At 49.4% G+C, this 24,922-nt stretch overlaps 1 protein-coding gene across 1 annotated transcript in view; it reads left to right on the forward strand.

The window, feature by feature from the left end:
* Positions 1-24,752, forward strand: part of PTGFRN (prostaglandin F2 receptor inhibitor) — an 87,875-nt gene extending 63,123 nt beyond the window's left edge. The window contains exons 5-9 of the mRNA XM_043575944.1: positions 551-976; positions 5,890-6,309; positions 14,698-14,805; positions 19,329-19,634; positions 21,123-24,752. Coding sequence (XP_043431879.1) covers positions 551-976; positions 5,890-6,309; positions 14,698-14,805; positions 19,329-19,634; positions 21,123-21,289 — 1,427 coding nt within the window. The 3' untranslated portion in view covers positions 21,290-24,752. The remainder of the gene's footprint in view (positions 1-550; positions 977-5,889; positions 6,310-14,697; positions 14,806-19,328; positions 19,635-21,122) is intronic.
* The last annotated feature ends 170 nt before the right edge of the window (positions 24,753-24,922 follow it).

Here is a 24,922-nt window from a genome sequence, read left to right on the forward strand (position 1 = left end):
CTGCAGGACGAATGGTGACCTGAGGGCCTTGCCTTTGGAGCCTGGCCAAGGGTGGCAGGAACCAGGCCAGGGTGGGGATCGGCCTCGAGTGCTGGAATGCACTCTGGGAGGGGGTTTTCCCATGCTGCTCCAGCGGGGGCTTTGGAGCTCTGTCGGCACAGCCTGGCAGGCTGGCTTTACCAGGCAAAACCTCGGTAGAGCATGAGCACTGAGCCTCTCGGCTCCCTCGCGGAAGACCGACCTGCTGGGGTAACTGACACAGCCCCCGAGCCTATGGAAAGGTCAGGACTCTGATTACAGGCATTTATTTGGCTTCTGGCCTTGGGAGGTTCCCCAGGTGGCAGCGTTGTGCAAGTTTTTGCAGGAACTGACTCTAGATCCTTCCTCTCCAGCGCAAAGACTTTGATTCCCTTCACTGTGGTCGGTAGGATGGGCATTTGACGGTCAGGACGGGAGTAGCTTGTCTCGTTCTTTTTGCTAATTCTTAGTATGTTGCTGTCTGGTTTTATTTATCCTGCCCCTTCCCCCTACCTCTCTCCCTCTCGTTCAGAACCAGACTATCAGGTGTACCTGAATGCTTCTAAGGTCCCCGAGTTTTCAGACGACCTCACAGAGCTGGAGTGCCGCATAGTGGACATGAAGAGCTTGCAGGCCAGCGTCCGTTTCACGGTGTCCTGGTACTACAGGGTGAACCGGCGCAGCGATGACCTGGTGGCCAGCGAGCTGCTTGCAGTCATGAACGGGGACTGGACGCTGAAGTACGGAGACCGGAGCAAGCAGCGGGCCCAGGACGGAGACTTTATTTTTTCTAAGGAGCGTACGGACACGTTCAGTTTCCGAATCCAAAGGACCACAGAGGAAGACCGAGGCAGTTATTACTGTGCTGTGTCCGCATGGACCAAACAGCGTAACGACAGCTGGGTCAAGAGCAAGGACGTCTTCTCCAAACCCGTCAACATATTTTGGGCATCGGAAGGTAGGCGCGTTAGTCTTGTTCAGGGACGGTCCGTTTTCTCGTTCGGGCCCGGGTCATCCCACTGCGCGTTTTTACGTGCCCGGCCCACCTGCAGGCTCCCTTGCTGCCAGGAAGCCCAGAGAATGCAAACTCGAGCGACTACTGCATTTATCAACAGCGTGAACCCCTTCAAGAGGCTGATGCTCGAGGAGGCTCAGTCCCGGGGAGAGAGCTGGGGCTGGGTGGGTGGTAGACGCTCATCTCGTAGGTGCCCGCAGTGTGGAGGGGCTCCGCCCTTGACATTTGCTCTGCTGGGTGGTCTGGGGTGTTTGGGGTGGGTTCGTGTCTGCGAGTTCCTGCTGGATGCAGGCACGTTTGCGGTGCCACAGATGAAAGGGCAGCCACGGGCCACTGCACCTGCCCCTGAGGCGTCAGTCATCCATTCAGAGAGATTGTTTCTGGGGAGAGGTGACAAGAACTTGGGGGAAGCCATTTTGTCTGCCTTGGGACGCCCAACTCATCAAGTCCTTCACTGCAGGGAGCCCAGGCTTCCTAGGTCCCCCTCGTGCCCGAGGTGTTACGTACCACATGCCTTTCGACACACCTCAGTTGACTGGTTGCCACCCCCTCCGTACTACACCCCCCCCCCCACCCAAACCCAAACAGGGCTCTCTCAGACTCCGTGGGATCTCCCGTTGCCTGAAGCTCAGCTTGGAACATTCCTTTCTCTTCCCACCTGAAACATGACCAGCCTCGCTCTGTCCCCTGAGGCCGCTGTTTCCCCTGGGGTCTCCTGAGTAGAGGGGTTTCCTCCCCACGTTTCTTCTACAGCAGGGCCTATTCATCAGCTCATGCCACCCCCTCATTGGACTCCTGGTCCTCATTCCTTCTGGGAAGGGAGGCACTTTTGTTTCACGGCCACACACTCCAGTCCTCTTACTGACTTGCTAGCTTCTCTCTGCGTACAGCGCTGGCCCACACTTTGGATGCACATTGCAAACACCCGCGGAGCTTCCAAAAAACCCTGATGCCTGGGACGCCTGGGTGGCTCAATCGGTGAAGCGTCCGACTTCGGCTCAGGTCATGATCTCGCGGTCCATGAGTTCGAGCCCCGCTGCTGTCTGTGCTGACAGCTCGGAGCCTGGAACCTGCTTCGGATTCTGTCTCCCTCTCTCTCCCCCACTCATGCTCTGTCTCTGTCTCTTTCTCTCTCTTTGTCAAAAATAAATAAACATTAGGGGCGCCTGGGTGGCGCAGTCGGTTAAGCGTCCGACTTCAGCCAGGTCACGATCTCGCGCTCCGTGAATTCGAGCCCCGCGTCGGGCTCTGGGCTGATGGCTCAGAGCCTGGAGCCTGTTTCCGATTCTGTGTCTCCCTCTCTCCCTGCCCCTCCCCCGTTCATGTTCTGTCTCTCTCTGTCCCAAAAATAAATAAACGTTGAAAAAAAAAAATTCAAAAATAAATAAACATTAAAAAAAAACCACCCCGATACTTAAGTCCCCCAAGGGGTACTGTCATAATTGGCCTGAGGGTATATGTAGTCTGGGCTTTGGAATTTTTAAATGCTGCCAAGCCACTTCTCCTATGTGGCCAGGGTGGAAAAGCCTGGTGAAGATAAACCTTTCTGTCTCAGTCCCCTGCCCTCCTCCCGAGTCATCGTGTCCTCTGTGTGGCTTGGTCATTTCCTCCCACGTTCACACCCTACACTAGACCGTCTGAGTTGTGATCACCAAAAACCTTCCGCGCCCTCCATTCCAGGCATTCTGTTCAATAAACACACCTTCCGTTTCTTCCCACCACCCCCTCCAGTACTCCCGCATCAGCCCTTTAATCCTACCGGACCAGCAGTCCATGACCTTGTATGTACTGGCCTTCATTTCTCTCTCCTGTCATAGCACCACTTGTCAAGGGCAGTCCAGTCTACACCTGTTGCCCTGTGTCATCTTTTTTTTTTTTTTTTAATTTTTGAGACAGAGAGCATAAGCAGGGGAGGGGCAGAGAGAGAGGGAGACACAGAATCCGAAGCAGGCTCCAGGCTCTGAGCTGTCAGCACAGAGCCTGACACGGGGCTCGAACTCACGGACTGTGAGATCATGACCTGAGCTGAGGTCGGACACTTCACTGACTGAGCCACCCAGGTGCCCCTGCCCATTTTTTAATAGCCCCTGCTTTCATTCTGAGGTATGTCTGGGGGTGGAAGAGAGAGGGTAGATGTGCAGTCACCTCGCTTAGATTCCCAGCCAGCCGTCACCGCCCCCTTGCACGCTGAGCTCCCTTTTGCCCTGCTCTGGTTTTGCAGGGTGCTCTGACCTAACCACGGGCCAGTTCAAAGCCTCCTGCTCTCCCCCTACCTGCATTTGTCATTGGACAGAAACATTTAAACGTGTGGGCTGGCTTCTCTTTAAATCTCGGATCCTTTATGGCAACGGAGCTCTCAACGCTGCCTGGCAATCATTCTGCATTTCCCTAATCTGTTCACTTCCCTCCTCTCCACAGTGATTATTGCATACCACCTTCTCTGAAATCCTCCTCTCCCAGCCTTACCCTCAGCTGTTTGCCCTGCTTTCTCTTTCCCTAAAGAAGCAGAAACCATCAGAGGAGAATTTCCCCACGCTCGCCCCCAGCTCAGGTCCTAGCAAAGGGCAGCTTCTCCCACCGATCAGGCATGTGGCTCCCCCCTCTTCTGTTGTCAACATTACTACAATTTCCAGCCCTTTCCTGTTGAACTATAAACGTACCGTTAGACCTCTTGTCTTTTACTTTTGTATTTTATGAGGTAACTTTTTTAATATTTATTTTTGAGAGTGGCGGTGGGGGGGGGGAGGGGGAGGAGAAGAGAGAGAGGGAGACAAGTTCCGAAGCAGGCTCCACGCTGTCAGCACAAAGCTCCACGTGGGGCTTGAACTCACGAACCATGAGATCGTGACCTGAGCTGAAGTGGGATGCTCAACCAACTGAGCCACCCAGAGGTCCCTTTAAAGGAATTTTTTTTAAGTTTATGTATTTATTTTGAGAGATAGAGATCATGCATGCATGTGCATGTGCAGGGGAGGGGCAGAGAGAGAGAGAGAGAGAGAGACAGAGAGAGAGAGAGACAGAGAGAATGAATCCCAAGCAGGCTCCATGCTTAGTGTGGAGCCTGACTCTGGGGCTTGAACCCACGAACTCTGAGATCATGACCTGAGCCGAAATCAAGAGTTAAATGCTTAACTGTGTCACCCAGGTGCCCCTATAGAGTAATTTTGATCTCACTTCACCCTCCATCTTTCCGTTCCCCAAGCCCCTTGGCCCCCACTCACTGCTCTTTCTTTCGTTTTTTTTTAACGTTTATTTATTTTTGAGAGAGAGAGAGAGAGGCAGAGCATGAACGGGGGAGGAGCAGAGAGAGAGGGAGACACAGAATCGGAAGCAGGCTCCAGGCTCTGGGCCATCAGCCCAGAGCCCAACGCGGGGCTCGAACTCACGGACCGCGAGATCGCGAGATCGTGACCTGAGCTGAAGTCGGACGCTTAACCGACTGAGCCACCCAGGCGCCCCTCTTTCGTTTTATAGCCAAAGCATTTGATTTGTCTGTACTGGGTGTCTCCAGTTCCTTTTTTCCTGTTCCTTCTGGCACCTGCCCTGATCAGGTTTTTGTCCCCGGTCCTCATGTTAAGATCGCTAGTGATTGACATACTGCACAATCCAGTTGTTGGCTGTCCTACTTGACTTAGGATTTAGTGCCGGTGATCATTCCCTCCTCCCAGAAGTACTTTGGTTTTTCCTTGGCCGTGGGACGCCGTCCTCTCTGGTCTTCCCTTGGCTGTGGGACAGTGTCCTCCCTAGGCTTCCCTCCTACCTCACAGCTCTTCCTTCTCCGCCTCCTTTGCTGGCTCATCTTCATTTTCTCACACGTGATCCCCCGCTAACCATACTGTATATTTTACTTATTTATTTTGTTCTTCCTCTGCTAGCATATAAGGCATTCTTTGTTTATTGCCAGTACCTGGAATATGGGAGGCTCTAAGTACTTGGGTAATTAATCAGTGGATTACCAAACTCATGCAAGAACCAAGAAAGAATGTGGGTGGCTCCGTGGGACCTCAGGAACTGGTGACACTGGACAGACACTATATAACACACGTGTTCTGCCTAATAGGTTTGGTGCAAAAACCCAATATAAAAATTTCAGTTTCTAGCTAGGCAGATTATAGAATTAATAATCTTATTAAAGGATAAAAAGAGTATGTTTAATTCATTTATTCATCCATTCAACCAATACTGAAGTACCTTCCGCATGCCTGACATTGAGCTGTCATAATATAGATGACTCCTAATGTGTATATGCTTAGGGATTTCTGTTTTCACAGAGAAGCAGGGAGTAACGTGCTTAAACGTAAAGTTAGTGTAGCCATGGACACTCGCCCAAAATGTTAAAACAGTGTCTCTGTGGGAAGGACTAGAGCTACAGGTGTGTGTTCCAGTCACTTGAGTAATAACCCCATTCTGACCGAGAGCATCATATGATGAAACAGAAAGAACCCATTTCTCCCTTGCTCTGCTCCTCCCAGCGGACTCTCCCTCACCCAGCAGAACCTCAGGGGAGGGCAGGCAACTGGCATGGCCTAGAGTCCCCCTTGGGTGATGGGTTCAACCACGTCTCCTCCCGTCCTCTAAGTGTGAGCTCTGCCTCCTGTCCTTGAGGGCACCACAAGTCTCCCAGATTCCCTCACGCCCACCAAATCGTTCCAGACTCTTCTGCTTCATCCAGCATGGTGGCCTGTAGCCTGCTTCCAGATCCGTGTGGTTTTCTTTCCGGGTTTCCGGATTTTCTTAAGTGCTGTCGTGCGGTAGTTTGCGCGTAAATTCCAATTCCCCCGTCATTGTGCATTCAGACGTACGTCCATTTTAACCAGGCCTGTTGGAAATCACCTCTTTCTGGTGCTTCGTTCCAGATTCCGTGCTTGTGGTGAAGGCAAGGCAGCCAAAGCCTTTCTTTGCCGCAGGAAATACATTTGAGATGACGTGCAAAGTGTCTTCCAAGAATATTAAGTCGCCGCGCTACTCTGTTCTCATCACCGCTGAGAAGCCTGTTGGGGACCTCTCCAGCCCCAATGAAACCAAGTACATCATCTCCCTGGACCAGGATTCCGTGGTGAAGCTGGAGAACTGGACAGACGCATCGCGGGTGGATGGCGTTGTGCTAGAGAAGGTGCAGGAAGATGAGTTTCGCTATCGAATGTACCAGACTCAGGTGTCGGATGCGGGGCTGTACCGCTGCGTGGTGACAGCCTGGTCTCCTGTCCGGGGCAGCCTGTGGCGAGAAGCAGCAACCAGTCTGTCCAACCCTATTGAGATCGACTTCCAGACTGCTGGTGAGTAGGGAGCCCCGTTGAACCTCACACTGAACTAGAGAGACCCTAGGATCTTGATCCAGTGGCTTACTTTTTTTTTTTTTAAATGGCTTTCTTTATTGGGGTGTGATTCACGTGCCATACAGTTTACCCATTCAGAGGGCATAATTCAGTGGCTTTGAGGACAGTCACAGCTGTGAAGCCATCACCACAGTCGATTGGAGAACATTTTCCTCATACGCCTGCAGAAATCCTGTACCCCTCCGCCGACACCCTTCAATCCCTAGCCTCCCAGCAAGCACTCCCCTTCTTTCTGTCTCTATAGACGTACCCGTTCTGGACACTTTACGTTAATGGAATATAATATATGGTCTTCATGTCTTTTTTTTTTTTTCCTTTCCACCTTAACATAGGGTTTTCTGTTTTTTGTTTGCCTGTATTCTTAATTGTTAAACAGTGTCCTCAAGGATATCCATGTTGTAGCATGTATCAGTATTTCATCCATTTTTATGGCTGAATAATACTCCAGTGTGCAGAGACACGACGTTTTCTTTGTCTGTTTATCAGCTTGTGGCCATTCGGGTGTTTTCTAGTTCCTGGACCATTGCGAATAATCCTTGTGAACATTCGTGTATCAGTTTTTGTGTGTAAAAACTACCTTTTTTTTTTTTTTTTTTAAATAGATGAACCCAAACTCAGCTACTTTAGATCCTTTAGAGAACACGGTGGAGTACAAAGAGAAGAGGGAGCTGAAGTGCAAGGTTCAGAGCCAAGACCCCCGTGGCATCCAGCCCCATAGCTTTCACTCTTTAGTGGGTCTTTAGGGGTCCCCAGGACTGAAGGTGATGGGCACTAGTTTTGGTCCAACTTACAGAGCAGTATTTCCCCGTAGGGGGTGAGCTTCTGACCTTATGCCTCCCCCTTGCTTTGGGACTGGAGAAAGATTTCCCGTCAGTTAATTGAGTTACCGGAGCTGTGGTGGTATGGATGAATGAATGTACCTGTCACCAGTTCGTTAGGAATAGTTATTGGTGGTGTTCATGTATGGGAAGATCAGTTAAAACAAGGGCATTTTTGTGTCTATTTCCGACTTGATTTTATCTTTGGTTAAGTAGAATGTTTTTATGCTGTAAGGCGGAAAGGCCCACTTTTTTTTTTTTTAATGGCATGGATACATAGAGAAATGTTTCTTTTTCATCTGTGTAATTCATGAAGCTCTTCTGAAATCTCTGCCTATGTGTGTGCATTTTGGTAGGTAGGTCAGTTAAAAGTTTTTGATCCCCAGTTTTGTTTAGGATATCAAGGTGAAACGATCATCATTTGTGAGTTTAATGTTGAATGTTTTCAGTCAATCTCCCATGGATCCCAGGGAGAAATTTCTGAATGTGTACATTTATACTCACCTGTAAAAATTCAAGTGTTAATTGAATCAGCATAGTGAATACGAGATATTTGTTGAATTAAATGATTACCTTTTATATTAAAAGTAAACCAGACCTTAAAGTTTATTTTTTTCTGTTAAAGTTTTTTTTTTAGTATTATTTTGTATTAACATAAACTTTAATACTATAATGAAATTATCTTGGGGCACCTGGGTGGCTCAGTTGGTTAAGCATCCGACTCTTGATTTTGGCTCAGGTCATGATCTCATGGTTCCTGAGTTTGAGCCCTGTGTTGACATCAGACTCTGTGTTGATAGCTGACAGTATGGAGCGTACTTGGGATTCATTCTCTCTCTGTGTCACTCTCTCAAAATAAATTTTAAAAAAACTTAAAAAAATTGTCTTCTGGCATCTTCTAATCCGTTAACCTTTAGGTTACTGAAGAGGAAATATTGATTTAAACTCTGAGATTTGGAAAGAGCAGAGAAAGCGCAAGTTTCTTTTGTTGTGTATTTGCTTGTTTGTTTTTTTAATAATAGCTTTATTGAATTACAGTTAACACATTGGAAAAGTCACCCATGTGAACTGTACAATTGAGTAGTTTTTAGTATATTCACAGAGTTGTGCAACCGTCCACAATCTCTTCCGGAATTTTTCATCGCTCCAGAAAAACTCGACTCATTAGTACTCCCCGCCCCCACCCCCAGCCCCCCGCAGCCACTAATCTTTGTGTCTCTGTGGAGTTGCCTCCTCTGGACATTTCACATAAATTGAATCACATATGTGGAAATTTGTGCCTGGCTTCTTTCATTTTACATGATGTTTTCAAGCGTCCATGTTACAGCGTGTGCCATTGCTTCATTCCTTTTCGTGGCTGGATAGTATTCCATTGTGTGGACGTCCCACATTTCGTTTATCCATTCGTCTGTTGATGGACATTAAGTTGTTTCCACTCTTTGGCTACTGTGAATCATGCTGGCATAAACATTAGCGTACAAGATTTTGGATGGACACAAGAGTTCATTTCTCACCGAGGAGTGATGCTGGGTCATATGGTAGCTCTCTTTAACTCTGAGGAACTGCCATGTTTGTTTTCCAAAGCAGCCGCTCAGTTTTATATTCCCATCAGCAACGTGTGACGGTTGTAAGTGTTCCGCATCCTCACCAACCCTGGTATTCTCCATCTTTTCTAGAAGAGCCAACCTGGTGGGTGTGTGAAGTAGTATTTTATTGTGGCTTTAATTTGCATTTCCCCAATGACTGTTGATGTTAGGCATCCTTTCGTGTAGTTATTGGTCATATGTGTATCTTCTCTGGAGAACTGTCTGTTCAGATTGTTTACTCATTTTTAAATTGAGTTATTTATCTTTTTATCATTGGTTAGTTGAGTTTTTCATACGGTCTGGATACAAGCCCCTTCACAGATACATTGTTTAAAAATACCTTCTCCCCGTCTGTGGGTAGTCTTTTCACTTTGTTGATGGTATCCCTTGAAGCATGCAACCTTTTAATTTTGATGAAGTCCAATTTAGTTTTTTCTTTTTTTGTTTATGTTTTTGGTGTCTTGTCCAAGTAACGATTTCCTGATCCAAGGTTGTGAAGATTTATGGTTCTGTTTTCTTCTAACAGTTTTTACGTTTCAACTCTTAACATTTAGGGCTATGATCCATTTTAGTTAATTTTTGTGTGTGGCAGGGGAAGGGATTCAGTTTTGCCTTGTTACATGTGAAGAACCAGCTGTTCTTGCACCATCTGTTGAATAGCCTCTTCTTTCCCCCTTGACTTGTCTTGGCACACTTGTCAAGAATCATTTACCCATAAGTGTAAGGGTTTTTTTAGACTCTCAGTTCTATAACATTGCTTTGTATGTCTGTTCCTATACCAGTACCACATTGTTTGATTACTGAGCTGTGAGGTAAGTTTTGAAATCAAGAAATATGAGCCTTCCCAACTTTGTTCTTTTTCAAGATTGTTTTGGCTTTTCTATGTCCCTTGCATATATGTATGAATTTTAGGATCACCCATTAACGTCTGCAAAAATGACAGCTGGGACTTTCATAGGACTTCTGTTGAATCTGTAGATCAGTTTGGAGAGTATTGCCATATAACAGTACTGCCTTCCGATCCATGAACATGGTACATGTTTTTATTTATTTGGGCCTTCTTTAATTTCTGTCAGTGATGTTTTATAGTTGTCAGCATACAAATCTTGAACTTCTTTCATTAAATTTATCCTAAGTATTTTATTTTTTGATGCTATTGTAAATGGAATTGCTATTTATTTATTTATTTATTTATTTATTTAGAGGGAGGGAAGGAGAGAGGGAGAGAGGGAGAGAGGGAGAGAGGGAGAAAGGGAGAAAGAGAATCCCAAGCAGGTTCCATGCTGTCAGCACAGAGTCCGACATGGAGCAGGAGCCCACAAACCAGCAGATCATGACCTGAGCCAAAGTCAAGAGTTAGACGCTCTACCGACTGAGCCACCCAGGCACCCCTGGGATGGCTCTCTTAATTTCCTTTTCTGTTTATTCGTTGCAAGTGTATAGAAAGAAACACAACTGATTTTTGTATATCGATGTCAGGTTCTGCAACCTTTCATATTGATGTCAGACTCTGTAACCTTGTTGGGCTTATTATTAGTTTTAATTGTTTTTTTTTTTTTTTTTTTTGGTTGATTCCTTGGACTGTTTTAAATACAATGAAATGGCATCTGTGAATAGAGACAATTTTAATTTTTCCTTTCCAAACTGAATGCCTTCTAATTCTTCTTCTTGCCTAATTGCCCTGGCTAGCATCTCTAGTACAACGTTGAATGGTAGTGGCACGAGAGGATATCCTTGTGTGGTTCCTGATCTTACGGGGAAAGTTTGCAGTTTTTTACCATTAAGAATCATTGTAACTGTGGGTTTTTTCATAGATGCCCTTTATTGAGTTGGGGAAGTTTCCCTTCATTACTGGTTTGGTGAGTGGTTTTTTTTGTTTGTTTTTGTTTGTTTGTTTGTTTGTTTTTACCATGAGAGATGGTGAATGTTGTCAAATACTTATTCTGTATCTATTGATATTCAGAGGATTATGTGGTCTTTGTCTTTCATTCATGTATCTGTTTTACTCTCTATAGGAGTTTATTCCATCTTGTTTTACATTTGTTATTTACTGTTTCTCTCGAATTGTTATGGGAAAGAAGGGAGACATAAGATCTTTTTATTCCTGGGCGAGGAATGGGTATTGAATCTATTTCTCAATTCTTTAAATCTCTGCACAACAGATAAAATGATAAAAGGTTGAAGACTGGCTTCGTTCTTAGACTGGCTAAGATTTTTATTGTATTTAATCCATGCAGTTGTCATGGCCAGTTCACAGTTGAGTTAGGAGAAGTTGCCATCAGATCCTTCCAGCTCAGTGCCCTCACCCCGATTGACTCCCAGCAAGCACTGACTTGATATCGAAGAGTGGTTGCTTCCTAAAAATCAGCAGCACACCATAAGAGCCATATGACAAAGAGGTCCTTCCTGGTGTCCACCTTTCTATCCTCTGGTTTGGGGGTACTTGCCTCTTGGTACGAAGACAGTGTTTCCCAAGGGCCCCTGCTGACTCATGAATTTCACTGACCCAAAGTGTCAGGGGGGAAATACGGATTAAATGTTATGGTGTTCAAGGTTTTGGCCTTGCAAAAAGGATAATACGAAAGCTCTTCTCCTTAAAAGAGAAAACACTTTAAATATGATACAGTAGAGAAGGAAAAGAATTACCCATAACCTACCAGACCTTGTTAATTGGTGTTGTCTGTCTTCCTAGAAATCTTCTCTTACGTGTTTTCTTCATGACTGTGACTTCAGGCCGTATATACATTTTCATGATCTGCTTTCCCGCCTTAACCTTATAAGACACGTATTTTTCATGTTAAAACAAATTCTAGGTAAATAACAACTTTAATGACTACACCTCCTAGAAAATTTAGTTAACCATTACCCTATTGATGGACATGCGGGTGGCCTACAGTTTGGGCTTTCACAAAAACACTGCTGTTTATAACCTTTTTTTTAGGGGCTGGAGTTGGAACATGGTCCTGTCGGTGTTTGTATTTAAAAACTAAGTGGTCCATGTGCTTACTGTCTGCAGACTAGGAATCGGGGGACATCTAGTGACTCTGATTGTTCACTTACATTCTCTGTGCCGACGTCTGTCATCTGTGAAGTTAACCAAATTCCCTCGCAAAAACAGCATTACCACAGAAATTGACCATAATAAAAATATTTCCAAGGCTGGCATAAAGACCCATATTAACAGCAAGTTGTTGATTTCATTAGAAGGAAGTGCACCGCCGTTTATATATCACAATGAAGGCCTTTTCCCAGACCCTTGTCTGCATCGTGAGCCGTAGCACAAGTGCTCCGTTGTTCCCACAGCCGTAGCCGCTAGGGGAAATGACAACCATAACTTGTGACCTACAAGGCATTTTGGGTTTTCTTTGGACATACAAAGAAACGAAAGTGAAATTTGTCCAAATTGGTAAGTCTTCCTTTGCGGGTTCAAATTTAGAAACCTAAATCCATGATGAGGATCTTCCTGTTTTATTATCATTTTGTGGTCTGTCAGAAGGGGGCTGGACACTTCCAGAAAGTCCCTTGGTGGAGCTCTGTCTCTAGTCAGAGAAAACGTGTGGTCCTCACGGGTCACCTTGGCTGCTACTAACGTGCACTCCCAGGGAGCCATCCAGGTAGATCAAATCCAGGCTGGTCAGGACCTGTGGGAACCGTGGCTGGGAGGGCAGTTAATTGAAGGGCAGGCCATCCACACGTAGGTCAGGCTTCCCTCTTCTCTCTGTTTTCGTCCCTTTCCCCATGCCCGGGACCACCATTCCGTCATGATCCCCCCGCCCTGCCCCCAGAGTTGATGCCCTCCTGCTGCCCGTGGTTCATCTGAACTCTCCCCACAACCTGCTCAGGGCTGCCCCACCCCTCTGGGCTGCCGTCTCCTCCGCCCGCCCTTTGCCTTTCTCCCAGCAGAACAGACCACTCTGATCCTTGGTGTGAGGAAAGCAATCCGAGCAGTTCATCTTCCCGCTCACGGTGAAGTGAAAATACAGCCTTTTCGACTCTGCCTCGTTGGTTCGCATGACCTTCACACTCTTTCTCGGTCATTTCTTGTAGGTGTTAAAAAAAAAAGTACTTCCCCCTCTTTGATGATCTGATTTAAAAGATAGTAATCACAATATTTTTAGCTTTGAACGAGTTTCAGAATCTGTGTCCAGGGCCATCTCTTTTTGCTTCCCAGGAAACCCAAGAGAAGTCCCATAGGTATTCTGGAACCTTCTTCAGGTTTGCCTGTTCTGAGATTTTAGAAATTAGAATAAGGTAAATACTGAGCTCTTCGGATCAGGTTGGCTGAAAGCTACGTAATGCTGTCACCTAAAACCGAGGAGAAAAGGAGTGAAGAGGATAGGAGCCAGATTGCGGCCGTGCAAAGGGATACTTTTTTTTTTGAAGTTTATTTTATTTTTTTAATTTTTATTTTGAGAGAGACAAAGAGAATGAGAATGAGCAAGGGAGGGGCAGAGAGAGAGGAGAACAGAGGATCTGAAGCCGGCTCTGTACTGACAGCAGTGAGCCCAATGTGAGGCTCGAACTCACAAACCGTGAGACCATGACCTGAGCCAAAGTCAGAAGCCCAACCAGCTGAGCTACCCAGGTGCCCCGTATTTTATTCTTAGAGAGAGGGAGAGGGGGAGAGAGACAATCCCAAGCAGGCTCCGCACTATCAGTGCAGAGTCCGACGTGGGGTTCGAACTCACAAACCGTGAGATCATGACCCGAGCTGAAACCAAGAGTCAACCAAATGAGCCACTCAGGCGCCCTGGCATACTTTTTTTTTTTTAATTTAATAAGTCACTTACTTATGTCTAGTAATCAAATAGCATAATAGCAATGATATCTACAGTCAGATGCATCTAACTGACTCTGTGGCAAATATTATGAAATTCTAGCACTAAATTCTCTTTGTGTATTCACTCTTTATACTTCCAATTTTGTTGCTCATTTTTGTGCTCACAAGTCGAAAGCTTGGAGTACCTGTGCCCTATACAGTTAGCACACTTTGAGTAGCACCATCTTCTGGCCTCTGGAAGAAGGAAAAAGTTCTTTTTTTTTTTTTTTAATTTTTTTTTTAACGTTTATTTATTTTTGAGACAGAGAGAGACAGAGCATGAACAGGGGAGGGTCAGAGAGAGGGAGACACAGAATCCAAAACAGGCTCCAGGCTCCGAGCTGTCAGCACAGAGCCCGACACGGGGCTTGAACTCACGGACCGTGAGATCATGACCTGAGCTGAAGTCGGCTGCTTAACCGACTGAGCCACCCAGGCACCCCAAAAGTTCTTTTTTTTAAAGCAAACTGAAAGTCAAGGAGAGGTGTTCTCAGGAAGGTGTGCAAGACCGATCCTGTGTGGGTAGTGTTTTGAAGCAATACCCATGCTGCCTCGATTTCCCCTGACAGATTGGAGCCTGTGGTCCCCGCCAGTGCCCCCTACAGTGTCGTCATTGTTGGCAAGTTGGTCTGCTCACTGGATCTCAGCCTCCTAACGGCAGAGCCCCTGTCCCCAGCACAGCGAGGCCGCTCTCCCCGTCGGGGGCCAGAAGTGTCCCCAGGCCAGTCCTGTTCCCTCTGCTCTCCTGCCACCTTGGCCTGGAGGTGACCCGCACAGAAGCAGAAGCAACCCAGGCTGTATCAGGCTGGCAGGTGGGGGTGGCCTTCGAATGGACCACGGTTGTCATCAGAGAAGAGGTACGGGAAAAGCCAGAAGCAAAAGTAATTCTGTAGGAAGAGTTCTGTGGTGGCTGTAATGAAGAGGACGCTCATTTGACTGTGCGTGATGCACGTGTCTCTCTGAAGAGAAGCAAAGCCACCTCAGACCGCCACCTAGCCCAGGTCCAAGGAAGGCGGGCCACATTTAGATGGCCATTAGAGCGCCAGGAATGGAATTTAAACACGAGTGTGAAGGGGAATAATGAGGTGCCATCACTGTTTTCCAGGTCCTATATTTAATGCCTCCGTGCATTCAGACACACCGTCGGTTATCCGGGGAGATCTGATCAAGCTGTTTTGTATCATCGCTGTTGAAGGAGGAGCGCTAGATCCAGGTATTTCTCTCTGTCTTGCCTCCGGCTCCATGTTGCTTTCCCTGAATGTGTCTCGTGTCTTCCCACTGTGTTGCGTAGACCTGGAGGCCAGGGATTAGACTCTCTGCTGATCCCAAATTGCCTAGCTCAGGACTTGGTACTCAGTAGGTGTTTAATAAATACTTGTCGATGGAGGCATCTGTGCGTTAGAGGGTTCCAGACACTGGAACATGAGCTCTCAAGGCAATCAGTGGGCCACTTCCGGGGCCGATTCAAGCTGCTTTGAAACCTACCAGCAGAGTCCAGCCCCTTTCCCTGGTCTTTCATTCATTTATTCATTCAGAGATGCATTGAGCATCTTCTGTCAACAGGTGCTGGGAATAGAGGAGGCACTAGAACACTCCACGTCTCTTCTCACGGAGCTTGCCACCTGATTAAGGAGACAGAAATCACCATATAACGTAATATCAGGTGGTGTTAAGTCTGTGATGAAATACAGAGCAGAGTAAATGGGGCAAGCGACCAGGCGGTGCTATTGTTTAAATTCTTGGGAAACCTCTGTAAACCTTTTCTTTGCAAAAAATATTAGCAGTGCCAACAGGACGCCTGGGAGCCGTGGGCCATCAGTCTTACACCTGTTCTGCCTGGCCCCCTTCAGCGACCAGTCGGTGTCTTCGCCTGACACTTAGACCCGCAAGGTTTGAAAGGAATCGAGCTCTGCGCAGAGACCACTGGATGCGTGGCCCTGGGGTGGGCACGGGAAGCAGGTTTTCATTCTGTATTCAGGGCAGGTTGTAAGCAACGCGAGGACGGCCTGCAGGGAAACCAGAGTGAACGACATGATCCCTCTGGCATCGAGCAGCGGAGGCCTGGGTGGCCGCAGGCCCTCCGGCCCGCGGTTCGGGTAGCCACTACTGCAGGGTTAGCAGTTATGTTCCATAAAGGGTTCCGGTGAGAAGTATTTTTGGCCTCGTGGGAGGCCTGCAGCAGTCACCTCTGCAGCAGTCACCTCCGCAGCAGTCACCTCCGCAGCGAGAGCAGCCGCGGACAGTATGTAAGCAAATGCACTTGGCTGTGTTCCACCAAAGCTTTATTGACAAAAATAGGTGGTGGGCTGGGTCTGGCCTGCGGGCTGCAGGTTACGGACCCCGGGACTAGCTGGTTGATACCGAATTGGTTCTTGCAGGGAGCCTCAACATGGTTGAGGTTTAGAGGTGGGAGAAAGAAGAATTGGTGAAAAAGAAAAGCGAGCCACCAGTTGGTTAGCTCTGTTCTCAAGGTGCGGGGTAGGGTGCCTCGGTCTCGAATAAGCTGAGATGTGGACTGGGGGGGCAGGGGGGGACAGAGTGGGATTCAGAAGTAGAAACGAAAGTGAAAGTAATAGAGGCTGGCAGGAGGAGGGGAGGTACACCCTTTTCAGCGGTTGGTACCATGTTTACCCTTGAAGCTCGTTTGTGACATATGCAAAAATAAATCATGTAAATGTTCATGCTCAGCAAATTAATGGGTCCCCTTATATTAATCATGCCCTTAATATAAAAGTCTTTTCCCCCAGGGTAATTACCGAAGCTATAGGTGGCTGTTATCATGCAGATCACAGTTTTCCAGAACTTTGCACCCGTGGACGGTGTGGGTGGAAGATTCTGAATAATTAAGCACACGCTATAATTCAGTTTTTCCTCACGCATCCGATGGGCCGTGAAGGAATTCTCTTTTGGAAAGGACATATCACATACGTGGGCCAAGCGCCAAGGCGCTCTTGTGCCCAGAAGGGGAGGGATGGGGCAGATCGTGTGGCCCTTTAGAGGCAGTGTCTTAGGTCACGCCCTCTAGAAGCAAAGCCCCGAGACAGGTGTGCAAGTGACTAATTGAAGTTGTGCGCCCAGGGAGTGAGGGAGTCCAGCCGGGCAAGGGAAGGAAGCCAGGCAAAGACGTGACTTCAGAACGAGTCTTAACTCCCCACGGCGAGTTCTGGCGCGTGGGTTGTACCACAGAGTATGGCCTCCTTGAGGTGAGGGACTGGGCTTTTAGATCCCCGCCGTCAGTCAGCCACTGTCCACGGGCTGAACGGTTGGGGAGCAAGGGTGTTTCCTAACCTCCAGGAGGTGGCTTCCTTCAGCTGAGGCTGACCCTCGGCAAGAGGGCACGGGTGTGAGAGTGTTAGCAGTCAGCACCGTCAGCAGCTGGTCGGGGCGGGCACCGCGAGCCTCTGCTACAGGCGCTAACGCGCTCCCTGTTAGCACCTGTTTGTGGACCGTGTGTGTCGTACTGTGGAGGTAGGGCTAGTGAGCGCTTCCTACGTGCGAGGTGCTGTTCTAAGCATCTTGTAGAGATAGCTAACTTAACCATGGTGAAGCCGTTAATACTCATTTTACAGCCGAGGAAACTGAGCCGCGGGGAATTAAGTCACTCCTCCAGGCCACGTGGCCCGCCAGTACTGGTCCAGCCCGGGAGCCTGGCCCTCCAGGCCGGCCTCAGCTCTGTGAGGCGCGGCGGGACTGGGGCACGAATTGGAGCCCACATAACGGGGACAGCAGTTATGACTTTGCCTTCGGTAACCGCCCCGCGTCCGCAGGCGACAGCTGCACTGAGCACGTGACCATGATCCCGGGGGCCCCCTCTGCCCTGGCACCGTGAGGGCGTGAGGCTGTTGACAGCACTTCCTCTGCCCCCCCTTCCCCCGGGGAGTTGGTCTTCTTGGCAAGAGATGACCCACACACTGAGAACAATCCGATTTTCTGCTCAAGTGCCACAGTGGACGAGGGGGAGGGAAAGCAGGTATTTTGAGCGTTGGCGTGGAGAGCTGTCATCCTGTGGGTAGGGAGCTGAGGTTTGCTCTGGCGCTTAGCATTTTCAGAGCAAGTTGGAAAGGACTTAACCATGTGGATAATTTTGTACAGAGTCTTGCGTTTGTTTTTTTTCTTTTAATACGTAAGCACCTGAATACCGTTGGCCTTGACGTAGCGCTATTGGAGGTCACCAGTGTATTTTCGCTCGTGAATAAATGTTACTTTTTGTTTAACAGACGTGGGGTAATTTCACATGTATGCAGAAAGCCTTGTCAAGTGAATTTGAGAGAAAACGGTGTTGGGGGCGCCCGGGTGGCTCAGTCGGTTGAGCGTCCGGCTTCGGCTCAGGTCGTGATCTCACGGTTTGTGGGTTCGAGCCCCGCTTCGGGCTCGGAGCCTGGAGCCTGCTTCGGATTCTGTGTCTCCCTCTCTTCTCTGCCCCTCCCCTGCTCACACTCTGTCTCTCTCTCTCACTGGCTCTGAGAGGTGAATAAACATTTAAACACAGAGAGAGAAAACCGTGTTTGTGGCCTCGTGGTCCTTTCTTGCCTGCTGGATGTGTCCCAGTTCTGACACTGCTGCTCCACTGGGAACGGCCAGAGGAAGAGGTCAGGGGCTCATGGCGTGTGCTCTGACTTCACACCCTGTGAGCATTGCCTCTTGTACCAGTCTTCTTTGTCAGATGCCCATCTTCATTTATTTGACGCTGTTAGAGGCCTCGTTTTGCAGGGTACTTTAAGGTTCAGTAGTATTCCTCTCTGGGACTGTTAAGTTGTGTTCAGTTTTCTCAGTTTGACGTTTTTTTTTTCCTCTTGTCTGGAACTTGAGTGCTTCGGCCGGGGAAGAAAAGGACTGAGAACAATAAAATCTAAACTGTTGACACTGAATTGTGTACAGGTCACTTTACGTACCTTTTGTCCTTGACCGCAGTTAGCGGCCTCTGGGTCTGGGCTCTTCTGCCTGAAATGTCAAGGAACACTGCTGTGGGAGACAGTTTGGGGTGCCCGTTGGACTGGGCGGTGGCAGCAGGGTAGAGAGGGCAGATTCCGGGGGCGCCTGGGTGGCTCAGTCGGTCAAGCGTCTGACTCCTGCTCTCGGATCGTGGGTTCTCGCACCGCATCAGGCTCTGCACTGACAGCAGCCTGCTTGGATTCTCTCTTCCCCCTCTCTGTCTGCCCCTCCCTTGCTCACTCTCCCTTTGCCTTTCTCTCTCAAAATAAATGAATTAAAAAAAAAGAGGGCGGAGTCGGGGCGCCTGGGTGGCTCAGCCAGTTAAGTGTCCAAGTTCGGCTCAGGTCACGATCTCATGATTTGTGAGTTCGAGCCCCGCGTCAGGCTCTGTGCTGACAGCTCGGAGCCTGGAGCCTGCTTTGGATTCTGTCTCCCTCTCTTTCTGACCCTCCCCCGCTTGTGCTGTCTCTCTCAAAACTACATAAATGTAAAAAAAAAAAAAAAAAAAAAAAAAAAAAAAAAAAAAAAAAAAAAAAAAAAAAAAAGCAGAGTCCGCAGCTACGCTCCCTGTGTGAAGTCACACGTTCTCCCGCCCCTGGCTCTGTGACCTCGAATAAGGTATTTGGTCCCACCGTTGAGCGGGCAGTGTGATAGAGCCGTCATCGTGGGGTCGTGAAGATCCAGTGAGACCCAAGGCATACAGGCCAGCGCTGGCCCCTGGTGAGGTTACACACGTGTTAGCCTCGTGTGGCGTTTCCGCCCGTTGCGCTGACCCGGGGTTTTGGCGTGGTCTGTAATCCACAGACGACATGGCCTTTGACGTGTCCTGGTTCGCGGTGCACTCCTTCGGTCTGGACAAGGCTCCCGTCCTCCTGTCTTCTCTGGATCGGAAGGGGATTGTGACCACGGCCGAGAGAGACCGGAAGAGCGAGCTCAGCCTGGAGCGCGTCAGCGTGCTGGAATTCTTGCTGCGAGTCCATGGCTCCGAGGACCAGGACTTTGGCAACTACTACTGCTCCGTGACCCCGTGGGTGAGGTCCCCAACAGGCTCCTGGCAGAAGGAGGCAGAGATCTACTCCAAGCCCATCTTTGTGACTGTGAAGATGGATGGTAAGGAGGACGTCCGGTTACGTCTCTGGGCTGTGCGGCGGCCGACAGGGTCAGGTAGCCGCCCTTCGAGGAATGTGCCACCCAGCACCCGGCCCTCTCTCTCTCTGTAGACCTGCCCTGGGCCGGCACGCAGAAGGAGGCCTTGCTGCTACCCCAGGTGCGGCATCGTGTGCCCGAGCCGCCACCGGGAGGTGGTGGTTAGGACTTACCGGAGAGACGTTTGATGGTTTCTCCGAATTCTGTGCAGACCCCTTTCCCTGTCACGGGGCTGGCATGGATTCTGCCAGGCAGAGCCAGAGAACGGCATCGAGGGAGTGGGTTCAGGGCCCCGGGAGAGGCGGTGAGTGGGTTCCTGCCCCTCCTGCCCTCTTGGTTTTGCTTCTTGGAAAACGGAGGATCCAACTGGTGTCATTAGCATGCAGGGGGTTCTCTCCGGAACCCTGGGACGAGAAGGGGCTCCCTGCTTTGTTGGCCCACACCAGAGTCATCCTAACTAGGTGATCGGAGGGTCCCCTTCCCACCCCTCTGTTCCCCGAGCATCCCAGAGCGGGGGCAGCTGTTCCTGGGCTAATGAGAAACCTGTCTTCTCTGCAAAAACTTGAGAGTACACGTTAATAAGAGAAATTCCCCGGAGAGAATTAAAGCCCCGGTGCCTCCGAGGGTTAGGGGAGAGCTTTGAGTGGATGTCCCTGAGGAGATGTCAGTGTGGGGGAGACTGGAACTGGAGCCCCAGCTTGTCCACGGATGCCTTAGCCTCTGTGGCGCTCTGTCTCCTCTGCCGTACGATGGGCTCTTCCGAAAGGTGAGCGACATTAAATGCCAGCTGCCGGCAGGCGTGCTAGCACCCGCGCAAAGAGTGCTGCTGCTTCTGGGAGAAGGGACTTGGGATTTGGGGGTGTGCGGTCCGTACCGTGTCTGTGCATTCCTGAAACTTCGTCATTTATCCCCTGTTTGCATTGCAGAAATTCCTTGTTTCAAGTAGCTCCATATGAAAAGCCAGATTTCCTGAACAAGGGAGGGAATTATTCACTTTCCTGGATAATCGACTCTAGTGTTACTTAAAATAGCCCCGCTAGTACACTTCAGTTATTCGATGCACAGAATTGATGTATGAACAGTGTTGTGTTTTTTTTTTTTTTTAAAGGACGCATCTGCTGCTGAATGTGCGGCGCCCTTATACTGACTTTTAAAAATCAGTCTCCTGCCAAAACCCTAAAAAGCAAGCTGACATTCAGAGACATCAAACGAACGAAATCTTTCTCCCGGTTTTTTGTTTCTCCCCCACAGAACCGGGCAGGGTGTCATGTGCTCACTTTGTGGGCAGATAAGAGGGCTCCTGCCCGGAGCGCTGCGCTAGGTGCTGGGGACAGCTTGAGTGCCAGCTGGGCCCCGCGGGGACACCCGCTTGGGTGGGGAGGGGAGGGGGCAGGCTTCCCGAGGCCGCCTCCTCGCACCACTGACCGGCATCCCCCTGTTCCTTCCCTCCAGTGCTGAACGCCTTCAAGTACCCGCTGCTGATCGGCGTGGGCCTGTCCACCGTCATCGGGCTCCTGTCCTGCCTCATCGGGTACTGTAGCTCCCACTGGTGCTGTAAGAAAGAGGTCCAGGAGACAAGGCGTGAGCGCCGCCGCCTCATGTCCATGGAAATGGACTAGGCCACGCCGGGGGAGCCGCGACAGGGGCGGTCTAGGAGCGACGGGGCGGGAGGAGGACCGCGATCTTTTTCACGCGCAGTGTGTGACACTAGAAACCAGTCCTCTCCGATCTCAGGTGGGACCGGGCGCTCCCTCCCCCCCGCATGTCAAGTTCTGAGCGCGGACACGTTTACCAGCCCACGACTCTTCTTCCCACGGCACTTTTTGGTAGAACAATCGCGTGTGTGTGTTCCCGGCTGCGGCTTTTTAATGGTTACCCTTTGTCTAATTTTTTTCTCCTACCGGTTTATAGATCTCTGACCTGTGTGTGTTCGTATGTTTGGTTTCGAGGGGTCGCGGTGAGGAAGGACGGTGGCTCTCAGAGTTCTTTGTCTTAGGTGAGGACAGAGCTGCCTGCCGGGAGCCAGCTTCCGTGTCGGGCCCGTGTTAGGAGGGCCGCTAGGTGAAGCCGTCCGCCCCGGCCCAGCGACAACACAGACCTGTGCCGCAGGCTCATTCGTGGCTTTGACCACCCTACCCACCCTGTATTTTCAGGGGTTTAGACATTTGAAATCTAAACTTGCAGTATGTAACTTCTTACTGAGCCCAAATGCTTTTTTTTCTTTTCCTTTTCCTTTTTTTTTTTTTTTTTTTTTTTTTTTTGCTTCTCTGCCCCCTTTCCATTTCTTTCGTATTTGCTTTATGTGAGCGTGCTGAAATGGCCCTGGAATCTAGAATTTGGCTCCCCACCAAGCACCTTATCTTGCCACCTTAGCCTTAAGAATGAATATGAAGAAAAATACACAGCCACCTCTGTCCGGGGCAGTAAGAAGGTCCTCAAGGAAGACGAGGTTGGGGACAAGGGAAGGAGCAGGCCCTCACTTCGATGGTTCTGAGGCCGCCGTGCCTCAGGGGGCCCCAGGGAGCACAGAAGAGGGTCCTGGGGGGTCAGCTGTCCTCGGCTCGGGCCAGGAGTGTCGGGGGTGCCGGGGCTGTGTCTGGAGGAGGACGCCACCTCCGTCCCCCTCTCCAGCCCTTCGTGGAAGGCGAAGGCCTCGGCCACCGAGGGACACCCACACGTGTACCCCACGTCCTTCGTGGCTGCTTGGGCTCCTTAATGTGAAGGTGTATTGCTGCTTGCAAGACTGACCGACTTCACAGAATCAGAAATTGCCTGGAAGAACCGTGCATTTTCCATGACCTTTTCAGCCCTTCAAGTCGTCGTAAGACCCCCCGCCGGGGGTCAGCGAGCAAGGGTACGCTTTGTGGTATGTTTGCTTTCCTGTTAGGAACACGAAGGAAACCAGCAATTTACTGCCGTGTGAACAGCCTACAAAGTAGATCTGAGAGCAATCCGTTTTGCCCGACTGCTCGTACCCGGAGTAGGATGCGGACCAAAAGAGCTCCTCTGCTCCCTGAGGCATCTGCCCCTGCATAGCACTGGCCTTTCGGAAGCATCCCAGTGGGCTTTCTGAGGCTCACTGGTGAGTCATGCCCCGCATTGCAATCCTCTGCGCTTTCATCCTGGCTCTGACGGATCTCACGCTGCTCTGTCTTCCGAAGGGAAAAAAGATTCGTTTGTTTTGAGCAATAAAGTCCTACAAAATGATGGCCATTCATGTGCGGCTCTTTGTCACAAGGGGCCAGACGAGCCACACTCCCCCGCCCACCGGCTCACCATCGTCCCCGCTGCTTCCCTCCCTGCGCTGCCCACAGCCCACTCTGCCCTTGTCACTGAGTCACCCCCAGGAGGCAGATTGCCACCCCGCTTCCCTTTTTGTCCTGCCCACCTAGGGGACCACTCACGGTAGACGCCGTGTTAACCGTAGTGGCACAAGTGAGTTCCAAGCCCAGCACCTGCCCCACCCGAGCACGGGTGACCAGAGGAACAGGAGGAGGCCTTGATGGCACTAGATTCGGGTCTTTTCTACCAGTTGTTTCTTAACTATGCTATCTCAGAGGAGGTGGGTCCCAGGTGATTGTATATACGGGAACGGAAGAGGGAACACACATTCACAGGTGCTACGTTAGGGACACCAGTGCCCTTTGAGTCCACACAGTTATCACCATTAAAAGAAGGTTCAGGATTGTCGTAGTGCAGGCCCTTCTTGGTAGAGCAAAGGGTACCTTGCTGTGAGTGTGGCCAGGTGGCCCCAGGTATGCGTAAAACCATGCATGGGTCATGCCAGACACACGGCAAGTGACAGGTGTTCACATGCTGTACCTTATGCTCTCAAACCGCCACTGCTGGGGGTATTGCTCCGTGGCAGAGCATTTGACTGCAAACTGCCACTGCAGCTCGAGGCTGGGGTTGCTAAGGCATTGACCCCAACCCCACCCTGTGATCGTGGGGCTGGCCACACTGCCAGTCGCCTAGGGGCTGGTACAGAGGAGGAAGAAATCCCAGGGTGTTGTACCAGGGACCTCACTCCATCCAGGGCCAGAAACTGGCCTGGAATGTGTGTCCTTTTAAATATGTGAGATACACTCTCTTGCTGTACCAAATACGGCTCCCCCCCCCCCCCCCCCCGCCGCCCCAAAGTGCTCTTCTGGAAGGGGGTTTCTGCCAGAGGCACTGGTGTGAACAAAAAGAAGAACCTAGCCACAATTCACACAGATGAAATTGCACTTCTTAACAAAAAGAAACTTTATAAACAGTTTGGTTTTGTTTTTTTTTTTCCTAATCATAAAAACAGCCCCCAGGAAGAGCCTCAGCTATGTTCAGATAGAAGCCTCAAAATTACTTTCAATTGTTTACTTTATGATGTTTACATAACACTTTTCACTTTTTAAAAAAGAAAAAAGAAAAAAAAATGCAAACTCTGACTTTTTAACAACGCTTCGGATTTTTCATGGGACGATGGAACTCTGACTCACCAACTGGATTTAAATGTTAATTTAGAAACGTATTTATTTGTGTGTTTCCCTCCCCCTCCCCCCCCCCCCCCCCACGTGGCTTTTCCTTAAGATCCTGGCAAAGGACATCCCTTCTGCCCAGACCCTTGTCTGTTTCCCCCGGTGGCTCTCGCTTCTTGCTTTATAGACTGCCTGCAGCCATGATTTTGTCACTGACATCCGTGAGCCAAAGACTGAGCCTTTTGGGCAGGAATAATAAGCAATACTACACAACTTGCTACTTTCAGAAAACTTGTGTTTTTTTTTTAGCTTCACCGATGGCAGCAGAGGAAGAAGGGATCTGGGATTTCGGTAAGTCCTCCTCTGCTGTTTGACCAAATTCTCCGTGATAAATATTGCGCGCAGATCGCTAGGAGGAGGAAAAAAAAAAAAAAGTTGACTCTGTCTTTCTTAGCGTCGCACAGAAGGATCTGCCAGATTTTACGTAGACAAATAAAGGGTCTCGTGTATTTTTGTCCATACCCGATGTTACATGAACTAATTGTATCGTTTTATACTGTGACCACAGATATTATGCAATGCACCGTTTGTTTTTTATTTCATTAAAGGAAGTTTAATTTAAATTGAAGTCGTGTGAGGAACTTGGTCTCGTTACCTTTTGGTCCCCTCTGCGTGAGGCATGACGGCCGAATGCCAGTGGCAGCTTTAACACCTTCCGATCTCTCTGACTCGTGCAATAACGTTGTAGGTTTTCACTAAAGATAGAAGTGGATTTAACAGGATCAGTACTGAGAGCCC

The sequence above is a fragment of the Prionailurus bengalensis genome, chromosome C1, assembly GCF_016509475.1.
Source record: "Prionailurus bengalensis isolate Pbe53 chromosome C1, Fcat_Pben_1.1_paternal_pri, whole genome shotgun sequence".
NCBI lineage: Eukaryota > Metazoa > Chordata > Mammalia > Carnivora > Felidae > Prionailurus > Prionailurus bengalensis.